The sequence below is a fragment of the Elgaria multicarinata genome, chromosome 1, assembly GCF_023053635.1.
Source record: "Elgaria multicarinata webbii isolate HBS135686 ecotype San Diego chromosome 1, rElgMul1.1.pri, whole genome shotgun sequence".
Taxonomy (NCBI): Eukaryota; Metazoa; Chordata; class Lepidosauria; order Squamata; family Anguidae; genus Elgaria; species Elgaria multicarinata.
In genome coordinates this window covers 139,801,991-139,819,675 of record NC_086171.1, presented here as the reverse complement: position 1 = coordinate 139,819,675, position 17,685 = coordinate 139,801,991, and the positions used below count along the sequence as shown (strand labels likewise).

Here is a 17,685-nt window from a genome sequence, read left to right as displayed (position 1 = left end):
ATTCTGTTATAGTGTTGATTTTTGTAGTGGTCAGCAGTGAACATTTTTGTGTGTATAATTTCAATGTCTGTGAAAACTGGGGGTACATAAACTTTTCAGCCTGGAGGATATCTGTTGGGATGCCAAGGCCTTGATATGCACACACACATACACACACAAATACATACTTCCCCACCATCACCATATATGCACAAATAACTCTTTCCCCTCCCTATAGATACACCTCATTCTACCCTCCTCAGGAGTGACTGGAGATAAGGAAAGGACTACCCTTGCTAGTGCTGGCAAGGGCAATCCCAAGCTTTCCCTCGCTAGTGCTAATATTGACAAGGGAAACTTTGGGCAGGGTCCCTATGGTTTCATGAGCTGCACTGGAAGTGACTGAGGGTTGTCCACTCCTGTGTCAAAGGATTGTACACCCCTGTGTAAATGGATGCAAGTATTTGTGTGATTCACCCAGTGAGCTTCAAAACTATTGGGGGTAGGTGTGGTGGCGGACTTGAACCGTGGTCTCTCTAGTACTCATCTAACATTGTTGATACTATACTACAACGGCCCTGTTCCGAAGACACCCTAAACCTTGCCTTTAACCATAGTGAATAAGACTTTTTGCCTCTCCTCCAGCAGAGAGTGTCCACTGGATTCCAGTGCCTCCTGTGAGTGGAAGGAGCCCTTTCATTCACAGAATGGCCAATCTGGATTCAACCCACTATGTATGATAAAGGTTATAATTTCATTTTTCACTTTTTCCTGCACAGACAAGCAGAACGATGTGGAGATTCCCTCTCCCACACAGAAGGACAGAGAGAAAAAGAAAAAGCAGCAGCTCATGACACAGATCAGTGGTGTGAAAAAGCTAATGCATAGCTCAAGCTTGAATAATACTAGTATTTCAAGATTTGGTGTGAAAACAGAAAAGGAAGATCATCTAGCCAAGGTGAGCATGACTCACTATTGTTTTGTTGGCCTTTTTGTGTAAGATGCAAATGGAAGAAAGACATGCTTTTAGCATAATGTTGAATGCCCAGTACTCAAGTATTTTTTGTTTCCTTGTTTGTTTTGAACTTGAGACAGTCATCTGATACTAGCTTCTTTTCTGAAAAGTGGAAATAGTCCATTCCAGTTTCAGCAGAGGAGAGTCATCTCTTATGTATTTTAGCTAAAACTGAAATAAAAAATTGAAAATAATTCTAAATTACAGGGTCTAGCTTTTGCTTTGCTTCTCCTCCCCAGCACAGAGTTGGTCTTGGGGGTTTTCTGCCCTGGCTTGACAACAAAAAACTTGTTAAAAGATGTAGATGTAGTTTTGGAAGATAGTAATGCCAATGTTTCCATGTTCAGGACATTGATCTTCTTAAACAAGAATGACTCTAATCCCAGAATACTGTATTAGAAATTATTGATAAGAGGAAAATTGTTTACTATGATATCTTTGCCCTAAAGCAGGGATGCAGAACCACAAACCTGGGGAGCAAATCCAGCCCTCCTGTGGTCGCAATCCAGCACTCCACAATTCCCCAGATTTCCTTGGCCCCAACCCCCTTCACCCAACCCTGGATTATTTTGTGGTTTCTCAATTTTTGTAAAATATTTTCCCCATTCTAAAGTATGAAATACTGTTCCCAAAGCTTAGTTACTGGCAGTAAGAGCTTTGAGCTCAAATATCCTGGTACTCTTGGCCCTGTGCCATTTGCCTTTGGCCCCACCAACCATTAGAATTTGGACTCCCAAAGCTACTTTGAAATGGAATTTGACCCTCAACCTGAAAGGAGTTCTGCCCCTCCTCTACCCTAAAGTATTTGAGGCTGGCTCAAATACTGGTTTTAAAAAGGGAATTGCTTGAGTTAAAGGGGAATTGTATGTGGCCTCTCTCCCTTTGTACTGTGCAGGCATTAATTTTTGTTGATGTTGGTTTTTTCCCCCTCTAGGAGCTGGAGGATTTGAATAAATGGGGTCTGAACATATTTAATGTTGCAAGATATTCCCACAGTAGACCTCTCACCTGCATTATGTATAACATTTTTCAGGTTGGTAATTACATTGAAATATATGATTCAAATGATTCCATTAAAAAACAAACCCAGTCCCCACTTCACTCTTCTCCCAATAACGAAGCCTTTAGGTTTGTGTCACCTTATCTAATTTTCATTACCTTAAACAGGAGAGAGACCTGCTGAAGACATTCAAGATCTCATCAGACACCTTTATAGCTTACATGATGACTTTGGAGGATCACTACCATTCCGACGTAGCTTACCACAACAGTCTCCATGCAGCTGATGTAGCCCAATCAACTCATGTTCTTCTGTCCACACCAGCTTTGGATGTGAGTAGACAAATTATTCATACTGTGATAATGAATTTGTTGTGCCAAACAATCCTGTTTTTTATAGCATCAAACCTCAGTCATTATTCTGACATATAAACATAACATAAGCAAAATTATATGCATCATGCTGTTGCTTTGGCAACACTTTCCATGTGTCCTTGCATGCTAGTTATTTGCATAACTTCCAAAGTGTGATAGGAGTTTCATGGCTAAATTACCAGTCTTAAAGCAGACGTAATAGTAGGCATAGATGCAATCAAGCAGACACAATAGTAGGCGTAGATGCAATCAAGATCCCAGAGAAATACTCAACACACAACTTGAAGACACCCACTCCCCTATACTCTACTGATCCTTAGTAAATATTTCACTTTTCTCTGTCTATTTTCAGCAACTATACTCTTATTCATATTCTGTGCCCTGCCCAGTGTCAGTTATGGTAGATTTGTGTATACTCTTAGTAAGAGTCATTTAGGACTTTATTTCTGAGATTGGACCAAATAGGTAAACTTCTGGTAAATATTCTGGAATCAAAACTTTAATTTTTCCATGAAAACTTTTTTTTATATTGCATACAATAGTTTTACTTCCACGCAATTATTGTATTGTATTGCATTGGGTGTACTGGGGTTATTGCATCCTGAAGGATGGAGGAAAAGTGGCCGATGGTCATAGAAAAGTTTCCATTTTGAAGTCTAGGTTCCATTTGAATAATGCTGTGACTAAAACAGTTTTAACAGAATATCTTAATTTAATAAATGCCAGTGATTTGGTTTCTGTTGATGAGTAAGCAGATAGTTTGTGAATCTATAATTGTGATATATCTATTGCTAATTTTTCTTCTAGGCTGTCTTCACTGATTTGGAAATTCTTGCAGCTATTTTTGCAGCAGCAATTCATGATGTGGATCACCCCGGTGTCTCCAACCAGTTTCTTATTAATACAAGTGAGTCCTGTATGTATTAGATGCACACATACACATCACTAGTTCTGACGTTTCTTCCTCATGAAAACCATTTACTCATTACATTTTTTAAAACAACAATAGATGATGATTTATTTATTTATTTAGCACCATCAATTTACATGTTTAGGCATCCTTAACAAATGCTCCATGGACCTTACGGCCCTATTGATTGAAACATCCAAACAGGAAACAGAACAGATCAAGGGGGAGGCCCAAAATATCAAGGATACCTTTTTAGCGGGTCTTGATGCCCAACCCTTCAAGGAAAAACTAGTGGGGTTCAATAGACAGTTGGATAAGGACCTATCCCTCTTAAAAGAAATAAAATACAGAAAATTCCAAAGAGACCTCAGGGATTATGAAGAAGGGACCATATATAACTGGAAAAGCCATTCATCCAGAACATGTTTAGGGATATTACATTCATACAGGCCTGAAGAGTTCACAAGATAGAGGGCTCTTGGCATATTATGGTTAGACAGCATTGCATTGACCATAAAATGCTTAGTGTAGTGCGAGAACGTCAGGCATGATTTATCAATGCAGTCAACACCCACAAGCCACGTGGTACCATGCTGCTCTCCCTGCTATTTTCTGCTTGTGCAAAGAGGCAAGCATAGTTGATAGGGAGAGGGAGGTACAGTGATGGTAGCACCTAACCAGTCAGCTAGTGCTAAACTCCCACACGGCCACACCTGAAGCATCTCCTAAAGCAGACTGAGAAGAAATATATTCGCATACGCTGAGGATATATGGAGGGATAAATAAATGAAGCCTCTAGGTTCCAAGGCAGGTCTGCCTCTGAATACCAGTTGCTAGGAGAAAAACAAGAGGGGAAGGCTTCATTCCTGCTTATGGGCTTTCTGGAAGCATCAGGCTGCCTACAGTTGGGAATAGGATGTTGGCCTATAGGGACCATTGATCTGATCCTGCAAACTTTTTCCTACAATCTTAAGTGAATTGGGGAAGAACCAAAATGAGATTGCAGAAGACATATTCTGCAGCTGGAGTGTAAGACATAAATACACAATTTACCTAAATAGTAAGCCTATGCGGCAGGGTCTTGCTATGTACTGTTTTACTCTGTACAGCACCATGCACATTGATGGTGCTATATAAATAATAATAATAATAATAATAATAATAATAATAATAATAGTTGCAATGACCTCGAACAGGATTACTGAACAGACACTGGAGTACCAAATATAACCAAACAAGTTATTATCTTTTGCAATGAGGGAATCATTCCCAAATGCAGCCAAAATTATTAATTGATTCTGGAATTTTTCCTTTCTAGTGTCCTTTCAATTATTTTTAAGTTGAGCACCATATTGTCAGTCAGAGTGCCCAAAGAGACTGATCTGCTATCTCAGTTTTCAATATGGTCCCCTTTTAAACCATGGTCTCTAATATAACAAAGATGGATTTCCACATGAAATAATGCCTTGGGTTATTAATTATTATTATTATTATTTATTTATATAGCACCATCAATGTACATGGTGCTGTACAGATTATACACAGTAAATAGCAAGACCCTGCCGCATAGGCTTACAATCTAATAATGGTGTTCTTTTGTCTAATAATGTCTAATAATGGTCTAATTAATGGTGTTCTTTTTCCTCCCAGATTCTGAACTTGCTCTTATGTACAATGATGAGTCTGTCTTGGAAAACCACCATCTTGCTGTAGGTTTCAAGCTGCTACAAGAAGAGCATTGTGACATCTTCCAGAATCTGACCAAGAAACAGCGTCAAACTCTCAGGAAAATGGTGATAGATATGGTACGAATCTTGTGCCGTCCCACCTTCTTGCTGCTCATTCTCCTGCTGTATGAAACAAAAACAAAAAAATCACGTTTCTGCTTCCCTGCATGTATAATAATTATTTAACTTTTTGTGTAGGTTTTGGCAACAGATATGTCCAAACACATGTCCCTCTTGGCAGACTTAAAGACTATGGTGGAAACTAAAAAAGTGACAAGTTCTGGAGTCCTCCTCCTAGATAACTACACAGACAGAATACAGGTTTGTATGAGAGATTCCCTGGCTCTGATGCTACTTGCTTTTTTAAAGAAGACATAGTGCATCCTATGATTGACTTAGCAGTAGGGATGTCGAACAAATCTGTATCAAATTCAGATTAGTTCATATTTCTATGAATAATGCGGATTCTGCAGTGGGGCAGCTTTTTCTGAGTCATGAGGATTTCCATGGACGTGGACCATTTTTTTCAGTTTGGGGGGATTTGCTCTAATTCCCATTAGCGCTAATGTGCACTTGCACAAAAGCGCTAATCCACATTAGTTAACTAATGTGAATTGGTGCAAATAGAACGAAACTATGGTTTAAAAAATCTGATTCCATCAATGACCAGATGATAGAACAAAAGACACCTGACAATCCACGAAGCACAGATGGAACGGATTTAACAAAACCAGACACTGTACTGTTGCTCTGGTGCAAGAAGCTAATGAATTCCCAAATCACATGTTCTGAAGGGCTTTTCCGAGGTCCGGAAGCAAGGCCACCTGCAGCCCTAGCATAGCATAACAAGTGTTAGAGCAGGGAACAAAATGGTGTAGTAAGCGATTGTGGGGAGATTTCAAAGAGACAGGGCAGGATTGGACTGGATGCCACTGTGGTTGTTGCAGTATGGACATCTGTTTGTGCTGCAACTATTGTTGGGAACAGGACTGAGCTGATAAGTGCATTTATGCACATCATCATGTAAACCTTTTCACCAGAGAGGAATTTGGTGGTTTGTGGTTTCCTGAATTTTCTTCCTTCTAAACCACTTAGAAAAGACAGGATCACACAGTCAGAAGGAATATAATCAGTTTAATGTTCATTTGGATGAGTGTGGCCAAGTGTTGTGCAATCCATAAGTTTGTCCTTGCATGTTTATGGCTTCTAAGGCTAAGCCTTATCATAGATGGCTAAGAATACTGAAAGAAGAAATCTCTTTCTTAAAAGACAGGGAATCTACTCCAGTTATTTCTTTGCTTTGTCCACTATTTGATGCTGATACACTCAGAAATATCTACTTCAGTATTTTCTTGAATTGAAATTCCTGTATCTTTTAAAAATAAGATTAAGACAAAATACTTATTATACCATTCTTTGTCTCTGTGAAATCCTTTTGTCCCACAGTTATTCAAAATTCTCATTTTGGTGTGTGCTTCACATACCTGTCACAACAGAGTTTCCATTTCTAAATTAGCATTCATAAATATAAAAGAAAAATATTCCTTTAGCCTACTTTACAGAGAACCTGTTATGCTTTAAAGAGTTCCTATCATATGGATTAGAGTTCAGTCTCTAAATACAAAGAACTTGATTGAAGAATTTTGTACCAGCATAGGCAGACAACCTGTGCTAATATCTGACCCCAGCTGTTTAAATTTCACCCCTCCATTACTATTGTAGGATCTCTGCTAGGCCCCTTTGACACTAGTAACTAAGAGCTACTTCAGATGACATATTCTGGCATGGTAGAAGCAAGTAGGGAGGAGAAAAATATAGCCACACAGTTAGTTATTCAGATCTTTGTAATGTATGGAGATTCAAATTGACAACCAGGGCAAGTCTGACATACATTGTCCATGAGCCTCCAAGAATCAGGACTACAAATTCTGCATCAGAATCATGATTGGCTGTTGAAGTATTCCCAGGACATTTTACAAAAAAATATTTGTATCCCACTTTTCCTCCAAGGAGCTCAAAGCAGCATACATGATTCTCTCGCCTCACCCCATTTTATCCACGCAACAACCCTATGAAGTCTAAGCAGAGAGATAGTGACAGGCCCAAGGTCACCTAGTGAGCTTCATGGCTGAGCTGGAATTTGAAACTGCCCCCCCCATCCCCCAGTCTTAGTCTGATTCTTTAAACACTACACTGGCTCTCTATAACATTTGCCAAAACCCAGGGTTGAAACGGGGTGAGGGCAGGTTAGAACTTCAGTCTGCTGCTGCTCCAACTGAGCTTGAGACTGGCCCCATTCAGAAGACACCTTAAACCATGGCTTTAACCATAGTGGTTAAACCAAAAAGCCTTATTCACTGTGGTTAACGCCATGGTTTAAAGTGTCTTCTGAACACAGCCTGGCGATCTGCCTTAACTACCATGGTTAAAGCCAGGGCCGGCGCCAGACTATATTGCGCCTTAGGCAGGCGCGTTCTGAAGCCGCCCCCCCCGCTCGCCCGCCCACTCCCTCCCGCTCCCGGCTTTGAAGACAGGACGCTGGGGTTGGGGGGTGGGGCAGAGGCTTTGAAGCGGCGTGCCTGGGTCACGGAGCCGGGGCGAGGCGCGGCACGGCGGCGACGCAGGGTGGGGTTGACGACGACGCGGGCCGGCCCACCGACCCCCTCATAGCCGCTGCCGCCGCCGCTGCTGAGGGGCCGCCAAGGCCACCCCCCGCCCGGCTGCCCCTGCTGCTGCTGCTCCCCCCCGTGGGCCGGTCAGCTGCTTAAAAAAAGGAAAAAATGAAGCGGTGCGCCTGGAAGTACTGAAGCCTCCGCCTCCAACCCGTGTCCTGGCTTTGTGCTGGGGTTGGGCGAAGGCTGGGACGGCGGCTTTGGAACAGCACACCCGGAAGCCGCTCTAGGAGAGCAGCTTCCGGGTACGCTGTTTGGTGCCCTCGTTTGCTTGGCGCTCTAGGCAGCCGCCTGAGTTGCCTCTATGGCAGCACCGGGCCTGGTTAAAGCCATGATTTAAGGTGACTTCTGAACGGGGCCTCAGACTCAGGACAGGCCAAGTTTTTCTCCCTTCCCTTCTTGAATCTTTAAGAGCAGGACAACCATCTGTCAGGTATGCTTTAGGGTGGATTCCTGCATTGAGCAGGGGGTTGGACTCGATGGCCTTTTAGGCCCCTTCCAACTCTACTATTCTTTGATTCTAGAACAAAGTAATGTCCACAAGCAATTCTGAACTAAAGGATGGGATACGGGTTTCCTGAGACATAAACATCTGCCTCTGCCCCACTTTCTAAGGCTTAGTTGTGCAGATTATTCAAGAGAATGCTTGTGCAAATTGCCCAGACCAAGTATTTTGCTTCTCTGGCATAGCCACACTTAACGAGGTTGACATAAAGTGACCTACCACTAATATTCTGCATTGTGACTTGGTAAAAATGTATTTTAATGAAGTCATCTTTCATAAAACATTCCAAAATAAGGGTGTTTTTGTGATCAAAATGTCCTTCTTTTAGTGTGAAATTGTACTGACTGTACCAGCAAGCACAGAATGAAATGTTGTTCTATTCTGCCTGATTCTGTGAGCCGTCAAATTAATCCAAGTTTTGCAATTACAGGTTCTCCGAAATATGGTCCATTGTGCAGATTTAAGTAATCCCACAAAATCCCTTGAACTCTATCGGCAGTGGACAGACAGAATTATGGAAGAGTTTTTCCAACAGGGAGACAAAGAACGGGAGAGAGGGATGGAAATAAGCCCAATGTGTGACAAACACACAGCTTCTGTAGAGAAGTCACAGGTAGGTATCTACTCTGCCAGTATTGACTGACTTTATGAATGATAAATTTGATCTGAAGTTTTTGCGACTAATGTGAGCATGTTTTAAGTTGTGACATCCTGGGTTTTCCCCCTGTTCTATGTTTTTTTACATGCATTGGTAAATGGCCAAAAGGTTTTGTTTTTTGTTTTTTGCAATTGGGACTAAATGCAAATTGATCTACATATTTCTCTGACCCCTTTGTGGATTTAAAATGCAGTTTTAACTTCCAAATCCATTGGCTGGATGGGGTTCTGGGCTGGCAGAAAGGAGTTCCGCCTGCTCGGAGAACCCAGTTATGCCCCTGGGAAAGCTTCACAAATGTTAGGCTATCTCCAGCAGTGTTCCCAGTGGCAGTAGCCAGCAGAAGGCCCAGCAATGGAGTATTCCAAGTGTGGGGTAGGGCTGTTTGGGGTCTATTTTATTCATTCATTCATTCATTCATTCATTCATATTTATTTAAAACATTTCTTGGCCACCTTTCAGGGCAAAAGTCCTCACGAGGTGACTTACAACAATAAAATACATTAAAAAAAACAGTTAAAATATTAAAAGCAATAAAACATAATCACAATAAAATAACAATTAAAAACAATAAAACCAACAACAAACCAACAACAGCAAGCAATAACAATACTCATCATGGGAAGGCCACGTAAAATTAAATGATTTCAAGGCCTTCTTAAAAGCCTGCAAGGATGGTGATTAGCGGATCTCCAATGGGAGCTTGTTCCACAGGTGGAGCCACTGCTGAGAAGACCCTCTATTGGTTCCAGTGCTTCTCAATTCTATAGTGAAGATCCAGGATTGGGGCCCAGATTGGACCCCCAATTGATGCTAGCTTTAGGCTACTCTAGGCATTTTCCCTTCCTTTGTAATCAACGGGAGGGGGGGATTTCTGGGATCTGCCAGAAAACAAAACAAATGAAAAATCAACCACATCTCTTATTCAGCCAGGGCTTGGGATGCAGCTGTGGTTCTGTGGTGGATTTCCTCATAGTCCACATCGGAATTGCTCAGTTAGCTGATGTTTGAAGATGTTCTGCATGCATCTACTTTTCATTTTGCAAAGAAAATCGTCCTTTCCTTTTTATATTCCAAATTCTGAGCAACTGACTTCCATTTTTGTGTAGTGGCTAGAGCAGCCTCCCCAAACCTGGTGTCCCCCAGATGTTTTGAACTACAACTCCCAGGGTTCCTGACCATTGGCCATGCTGACTAGGGCTAATGGGAGTTCAAGTCCACAGCATCTGAAGGGCACCAAGTCAGGCTAGAGTGTTGGGACATGGACCACAGAGTCCAGTTCAAATCCCCACTCAACTCACGGGGTGATTTTTAGCCAATTCCCTCACCCACCCATCCCCGAATAACCTAACCATGTAGGATAAAATGGACCATGTATGCTTCCCTGAGTTCCTCAGAGGGAGGACAGCGTGAATACGTCATAAATAAAATGACTGAAAGCAGTGATAAGGCAAAATAATTAATCCATATCCTTTATAATGCAAAACTGGCAAAACAAAAATCTATGTGCTTTTCTCATTTGAGCTGTCTACTGGGAAAATTCATTTTCCACACATTTTAAAATTTGGAAACATTTCTGGTGGTGTTTCTTTATGAATGTGAAGTGCCAAAGAGCCCCACCTTCCAATAACCAGGCAAAGCTGAGGAGCACACGCTGCAGGAAGTTTTCGTCACCTTTTGGCTAAAGCTGCCTCAACAGTTACAATAGAATTATAATGGCTTGTTCAACATCCTGTTGTGTCTGAAGGAGGCAAATGTGATTTCCAAACCAAACATCCTAGCACTGAGATGTGCTCCTTTGAGAGTCGTTTTCCTGTCCTGTCAAATTGCCGTCCAGCTGCTTTTGAACTTAGGTGACAAACTCTGGGCAGGCAGAAGACTTTCCCATAGCTTGTATGGCCATTCACTTTTCTCTGTCCCTTAATTTCCATTTGTCAAGTAACTGAGAATTAATCCAGTTCATATCTTACTCATCAGATAATATGTGGAGCCATCATTATTTCCCCACAATGACACACCATTTTCACAGAACATTGCACTATCATGTGTCTGCGTAAAACAGTATTCCTCTTTCCCCATTTAAAGATATAGTACATTGTGCAAAGTATGTTAACAGCTGAAAAGTCCAACAATAGTAAAATAGCATCAAGGGTGTAATGAATTCCTGAAAAACACCAGCATCCTTAATCTGCAGCTCCATCTAGTACAGAATACAGAAGCTAGGGTCTTCTGTATTCAGCTATGCTCATGACATCTGTCTTAAAAGAACACTGGCTCTTAGCTACCGAGCCACATATACGATTATGCTATTGTCATGCAAAGCCCTAAACAATTTGCGACCTAGCAGACCTCCTTCCCTTATACATATCTAGGCGACCTTTAAGATCGTCTGAGGAGGCCTTGTTGGTTATTCCATTATCGGAATTTTGCCACACAATAACTTGACGATGGGCCTTCTTGGTAGCAGTACCCACCTTTTGGAAGAGTTCAGGAGGCACAAAATGTGGCTTCTTTCAAACACTTCCTGAATGACGCTTTCTTGTATGAAGCTGATTATTTGGTTCCTTTGCTATCTGGCCTCAGACCTGCTTTTGGGGTGGAAACAGCCTTGGTCATCTTGGTGGATAACCTATACAGGGAAATGGGCAGGGGATGCGCATCGCTAGTAGTTCTGCTGGATCTCTCAGTAATAATTGATACCATTGACTAGTTTCCTTGTGAGATGCTTGGCTGATATAGGACTTGGAGGTATCATTCTGTGATGGCTGAATGCTCCCAGAAGCTGGTGCTTAAGGACTATTGCTCAGGCTATTTTGTCTCCTATGGTGTGTTACATCTACATGAAGGAGGTCATCCAGAGTTTGGGGGTTAGGTCTCATCATTATGCTGATGATGCCCAGCTCTTTCAGTCTCTCTTTCAACTGATGCCAAGGAGGCTGTGGAAATTCTGAACGTTGCCTTTATGGAATGAGGGATTGGATATGGATGAACAAACAGAGACATAATCCAGACAAGTCACAGGTCTTGTTGGTCAGTGCACAAGCCAAACTGGAAGTGGGATAATTAGGTTCACAGATTGGCAGTGCCATTTGGATTAAGTGCTGCTCCTGAGTAGGCAGGTGGCAGTGATGACCACAAGTACCTTTGCCCAGCTTCATCTGTTGCTCCACTGCAGCCCTTTCTAGGGAAGGCAGTTCTGGCCACAGTGACCCATGCCTTAATCACCGCTCATCTACATTACTATAACCTGCTGCATGTGAGACTGCTTTGAAAATGTCTGTACATGACAGCTAGGACATAATGCAGTGGCATGCTCTTTACAGTTGTGTGGCATGCTCTTTACAGACCATATAACACTGGCCTTGGATCAAATTTTCAGTTCAGGTTGATGGGTCTTATATATAAAGCCCGAAACAGATTGTGGCCAGGATATCTAAAAGACCACCTCCTTGGTATGAACCCACCCATCACTTACGATCAGCATCAGAGGCCCTGCTGTATGTCCCACAACCTAGAGAGGTTAAATTGGTAGGTGTATGACATAGGGCCTTTTCTATAGCAGCACCCCAGTTATGGAACTCTTTCCCTATGGAAGCTGGATTAGTCCCCTTTTTACCCCATTCAGTCAGGCAGTGAAGATTATGTTGTTCCATCAAGAATAATGGACTTTAATGTTTGCTCCCCATTGTTTTTTGTAAAGGAGATTTCTGCTCCTGATTTCAGTTCATTGTTTTTATGTATTAGTGTTAATTATTACTATTGCTTTTTTTCTAATTTGTATAATGCCTTGAATGCTAATTGTGGGGAGATGTAATTCATACATATCACTAATAATGAAATAATAAAAATGTTCTTAACAAATTTAGAGTTGTAGTAACTACTTCTTATTGTTGCTTTACAGGTTGGGTTTATTGATTATATTGTCCACCCACTTTGGGAGACATGGGCAGACCTAGTGCAGCCTGATGCCCAAGATATCCTGGATACCCTAGAAGACAACAGGAATTGGTACCAGAGTATGATACCTCAAAGCCCCTCCCCTCCCCCTGAAGAACGCAACAGAGACTGTCAGGGCCTGATCGAGAAGTTCCAATTTGAGCTTACCCTTGAAGAAGAGGATTCCGATGGCCCTGAGAAAGAGAGTGATGGTATCAGCTATTTCAGCAGTACAAAGACACTCTGTGTGACTGACCATGGGAAAAGGGATTCCCAAAGGGGAGCTAATATAGAAATTCTAACAGAAGATACATCACCTATTGATACTTAATGTACTGTATCTGTATTGGTGAATTTAAATGCTTCATGCACGTGCAGGTTGTCTCGCCGACAAATCTGAAATCTAGGTCTTCAGCCAGCATCTACCATTGGCTAAAGGACCTTTCCAGCTACTTGAGATTGGAGTCAGGGTTAAAGAGTGTGTAGTGACTGCTCAGGAAATTAACAGGCGATTTATATTGCTGCTTAAGCATTGTCAGCCAAAACACAAAATCATTGTGGTGGTCTGGAGCAAATGTGAGTTGTTACTGAATGAGACTGATAATGAATGACACACAACTGAAATATTTTCTATTCCTAAGAAATTTTGAAATCTAGACAGGTCTGATAGCTAGAACTACTGATTCATAACTCTGCATTTAAAACTTGTCCACCTGTTTGCAGACCCGTGTGCCTTTTTTATAAACACTTCCACGTCTTTTTTGAAAAACCTACTAAATCCGCAACAAAATGTGTTTGATAGCGATGTATTTTTTTTATTATTCCTGTTTTAATGAAAGAAGTCTTCCTTTTTACAGGCAATACTTGTTACTTTATTGCAGTTTAATCACTTTGACTCACTAAATAGAGCAGGGTGCCCTCCTCCTTGCATTACTGCACCATTGGTCACTTTATCTGCCTTGCAAAACCTGTGTAGCTCCTCTGTTTGCTTGCTACTGAAAACGGTATTCTCCATTCAACTGTTTTTGACTTTTTTTGTGCACAGGATAAAGTATAGCTTTGTGTTCTCATAGCACAATACAGCACATGTAAAAACAACAACAACAACAGCATACTGAGGTAGTGTGATGTACATCTTCCCCTCATTGTAGTTTTGTTTTTTTAAACTCTGTGGAAATTGTACACTTGGTCCTTTTGTGTTCTTTTTCCTGCATAGTTCATGTCCACTAGGTTTAGTCTCCTTTTTCTCTCCTGCACTTGCCTTGAGCTCTAATACGTCCAGTACTGTTTATAACAGTGTATTTATTACTTAATGTATATAATGTAATGTTTTGTAAGTATTAATTTATATAAATTAACATTGCCTGTCAGTGGTGATGTTACTTGTGTAGAAGACTCTGGATAAGAGTTGCCTTTCTTGTAACTTTTTTTGTATTGCATAAAATAGATGAACCTGAACATAGCTTAAAAGAGACATGAAACCCATAGAGGGCATTCAAGTGGCATTGGCTCACAGGGGTTTCATTTTCACTAGGATTTGGGAAATCATCATTGTCGGTGACCGAGAGAGGTTTAGAATGGTCTGTTCAGATGATGTGAAACTACTGAATAAGAAAAAAAAAAACCCTAGTAAATGCCACAAAATGTTAAGTGTCATTTTCCAATTTACGAACAAGCCAATGTGAATTTCTATGACAAAATGTGAACTGATGTTATAATTGTGCTGTGAAACTTCTTCCAACAAAGCTTGTTAGGCATGTTTATAGTGCCGATTTCAGTTAGTAAATCTATATTTCAAGCTTTCAATCCAACTTGTAACTAACTAGTTGATGAAAATAGCACAGTTGTGCATGATCAGTGGGTTTGTATGTCTGTTGAACACTGCATTGTTTCAGGTGGTTATTTTATTGTTTCAAAGTTTCACACAATGTATGTTGTTATAGTATTATATATTGTGTTCAGATGCATTCTTAAGAGATTTTTATATGAAGTGAATAAATGAAAGCATGACTTAGACTGACCTCTCCTAGATGTTCATTTTAATTAATCACTTTGTTTCAATTGCATGGGTTCTATGCTTAATGCAAAATTCTTGAATATTTTGTCGCTATCATTGATGGTGAATAAGGGAAGAATCCACAATCATCCAGTTTTGTTCTTGTACTTTTCTATGACCCAACTGATACTAGTCTTTGGTAGAGACATGATACTGAATTAGGTGAACCTCAGATTGATTCTTTATGAGCTGTCTTTATGTTTTCATTAAACAAAGAAATTTTCCATCTTTAAAAACTTAAAGGCTGATATCCTGCAGCAAGTTATGGAAGTGTTACATCACACTGATTTTAATAGTTGTGTGAGGATGTTAACTGGCAACAGGTTTGTAAACTGCCCTGTGGAAAATATTTTTTAAAGAGGGATATAACGTTTACAATAGAGAACCTAATCCAACACAGAACTGTGTACTCAATCTCATTTATTTCATTGACTTAAGAATTTCTCCTCACTTCCACCTCAACAGAAAATTCCTCCTGGTGTGAACGAGTTTTCATATTAAACAAACCAACATAATGTACTATCTTAAAACTATTTCTTCCCCACCCAAAGCTATACATTTATCAGTTTTGGAAAGAAAGTAATAAAGTTTAAAGGAAGCTGGCTATTTAAGGATTAATCTATAAGGGCTGTGTGCCTCCTAGTGGTGGCTGAAAAGTAGAATCTCCTGGAACTACTCTATAATGTAACAGCTGCAGTGGTCAGAAATCTCCGGGCCTAGTTCTTTCTTAGAACTAATAAACCATCACATTTCTTCATGCCTGATCCATCTTTCCTGGAAAGCTGGGGAATATCCAAGAACATTATTAAAGGGTTACATCGCACAATCATTCAAGTGTGATATGGCTGAATCCCATCAATAAAAGTCCGCTTCTATTCCCAACTCTTCTTTGTACCAATCATATAGGAGCAAATTTTGACAATAATGTGTAAATATGGCCTCGGGGTGACTTGGGATCTTTTGGGATATTTATGGTGGCACTTTCAGTAGCTCAGACGTCACAACCTTCTTGTTATCTGCTGATCTAGAAATAACTCGTCAGCTGGAACCCATTGAAATGCCACTTCCCCTCAGTTGTGTTGGATCACCAAGGGAATGTGCTTCAACTGCATCACTCCTTATTACCGAACATTTGTATAAAGGGGTTAGATACATAGAAGATGCTGGCAAGGCCATGAAGACTGTTGAACACAGGTATCAGAGGCCTGTATATACCACTAGCTGAGGAACATGGATAGGATGGTGCTGTTGCACTGTGTCCTGCTTGTGGGTCCCTGATTGACAGCTGGTTAGCCACTGTGGGAACAGAGTGCTGGACTAGATGGACCCTTGGTCTTTTTCAGCATGGCTCCTCTTACAGCCCCCTGCCTGATGCACAGACTCAACTCTGCTCCTATATCAGTGCCACCACCCTAGCTTCCTTCTCACTGCATTGCTTTCCACTTGCATCTCATCTGAATATTAAAATAAAATAACTCACTTGAAAAACCAGGTACATATCTAATTTAAAAAAAACAAAGAATACAGAGGTGGTGAGAAAAAGCAAGAGACTGAGAAATAAGGACTGCTTCAAGAGAGGTGTTGTGTTTAGGCATGACATTCAAGTTAAGAGCCATGTTAGCTGGTGGTTGTTTCTTAAAAGACTTACAGCACAGTCCTATACATGTCTGCTCAGAAATAAGTTCCACTGGGGTTAGATGAGATTTACATGCAGCTAAAGGCTCAATCCCAGGTAAAGGCTCTGTCTTGGGCATGAAAGCTCAGTCTTTAGTAGCTGATCCCAGCATCCTCTATGACACTGCTAGGAACACAGTTTCATCCCTAAAACGTCTCAAATGACAACTTGCATTGCTTGTACAGTGAGACAACCCTGCCAAGCAGTTACATATGTGGGTGTGTATGATGTGTATGAGAGTGAACCTTGTTTGTATAAGTAGCTGGAGGTGAAACAAGCTAGTATAAGATTATAATTGTGCTCAGCAGACTTCTTCAAGTCAGAAGAGGTATTCCAAAGACTAAAAAAGAGGAAACTTCTCTAAAATTAGGGAACTAGTGAAAAGAGAGTTGAAAGAGGGAATCAAGAAGGTTAAATCCTTGCAAAATGCATGGCACTTACTCAAAAGCACAATAATAGAAGTTCAACTAAAATGTATTCCACAGGTTAGGAAAGGTAGCACCAAGTTCAAGAGGTCACCAGCATGGTTAACAAGCAGTGTCAAAGAAGCTATTGTAGAAAAGAGGGCTTCCTTCAAAAAATGGAAGTCTTGCCCAAGTGAGGAAAATAAAAGGGAGCACAAGCTGGCACAAAGGAGAAGCAAGCAAACAATAAGAGATGCAAAGAAACATTTTGAAGAGTACATCACTAATAATATCAAGCCCAACAATAAAGAATTCTTTAAATATATCAGAAGCAGGAAACCAGCTAGGGAAGCAGTTGGAACGTTGGATAACTATGGAGTTAAGAGAACACTAGAGGAGGACCGGGGAATTGCAGAGAAGCTGAATGAATTCTTTGCATCGATGTTCACTGCAGAGGATACAGGACAGGTGCCTGTGCCTGAACTGATGTTTTCAGGAAGGGAGTCTGAGAAACTGAGGCAAATAGTGCTGACAAAAGATGAAGTTCTCAACCTTGTTGACAAACTGAAAGCAAATAAATCACCAGGCCCAGATGGATTCCATCCTAGGGTTCTCAAAGAACTCAAATATGAAATTGCGGACCTCTTCACAAAAATATGCAACATGTCCCTAAGCGCAGCCTCTGTACCAGAAGACTGGAAGATGGCCAATGTAACACCCATATTCAAAAAGGGATCCAGGGGGGATCTGGGAAATTACAGGCCAGTTAGCTTGACA

At 40.9% G+C, this 17,685-nt stretch overlaps 1 protein-coding gene across 2 annotated transcripts in view; it reads left to right on the top strand.

The window, feature by feature from the left end:
- Positions 1–14,789, top strand: part of PDE4B (phosphodiesterase 4B) — a 283,720-nt gene extending 268,931 nt beyond the window's left edge. For both annotated transcript variants that reach the window (XM_063137612.1, XM_063137621.1), the window contains 8 exons: positions 759–937; positions 1,929–2,027; positions 2,162–2,326; positions 3,176–3,275; positions 4,929–5,083; positions 5,204–5,326; positions 8,613–8,795; positions 12,739–14,789. In XM_063137612.1, coding sequence (XP_062993682.1) covers positions 759–937; positions 1,929–2,027; positions 2,162–2,326; positions 3,176–3,275; positions 4,929–5,083; positions 5,204–5,326; positions 8,613–8,795; positions 12,739–13,104 — 1,370 coding nt within the window. In that variant the 3' untranslated portion in view covers positions 13,105–14,789. The remainder of the gene's footprint in view (positions 1–758; positions 938–1,928; positions 2,028–2,161; positions 2,327–3,175; positions 3,276–4,928; positions 5,084–5,203; positions 5,327–8,612; positions 8,796–12,738) is intronic.
- The last annotated feature ends 2,896 nt before the right edge of the window (positions 14,790–17,685 follow it).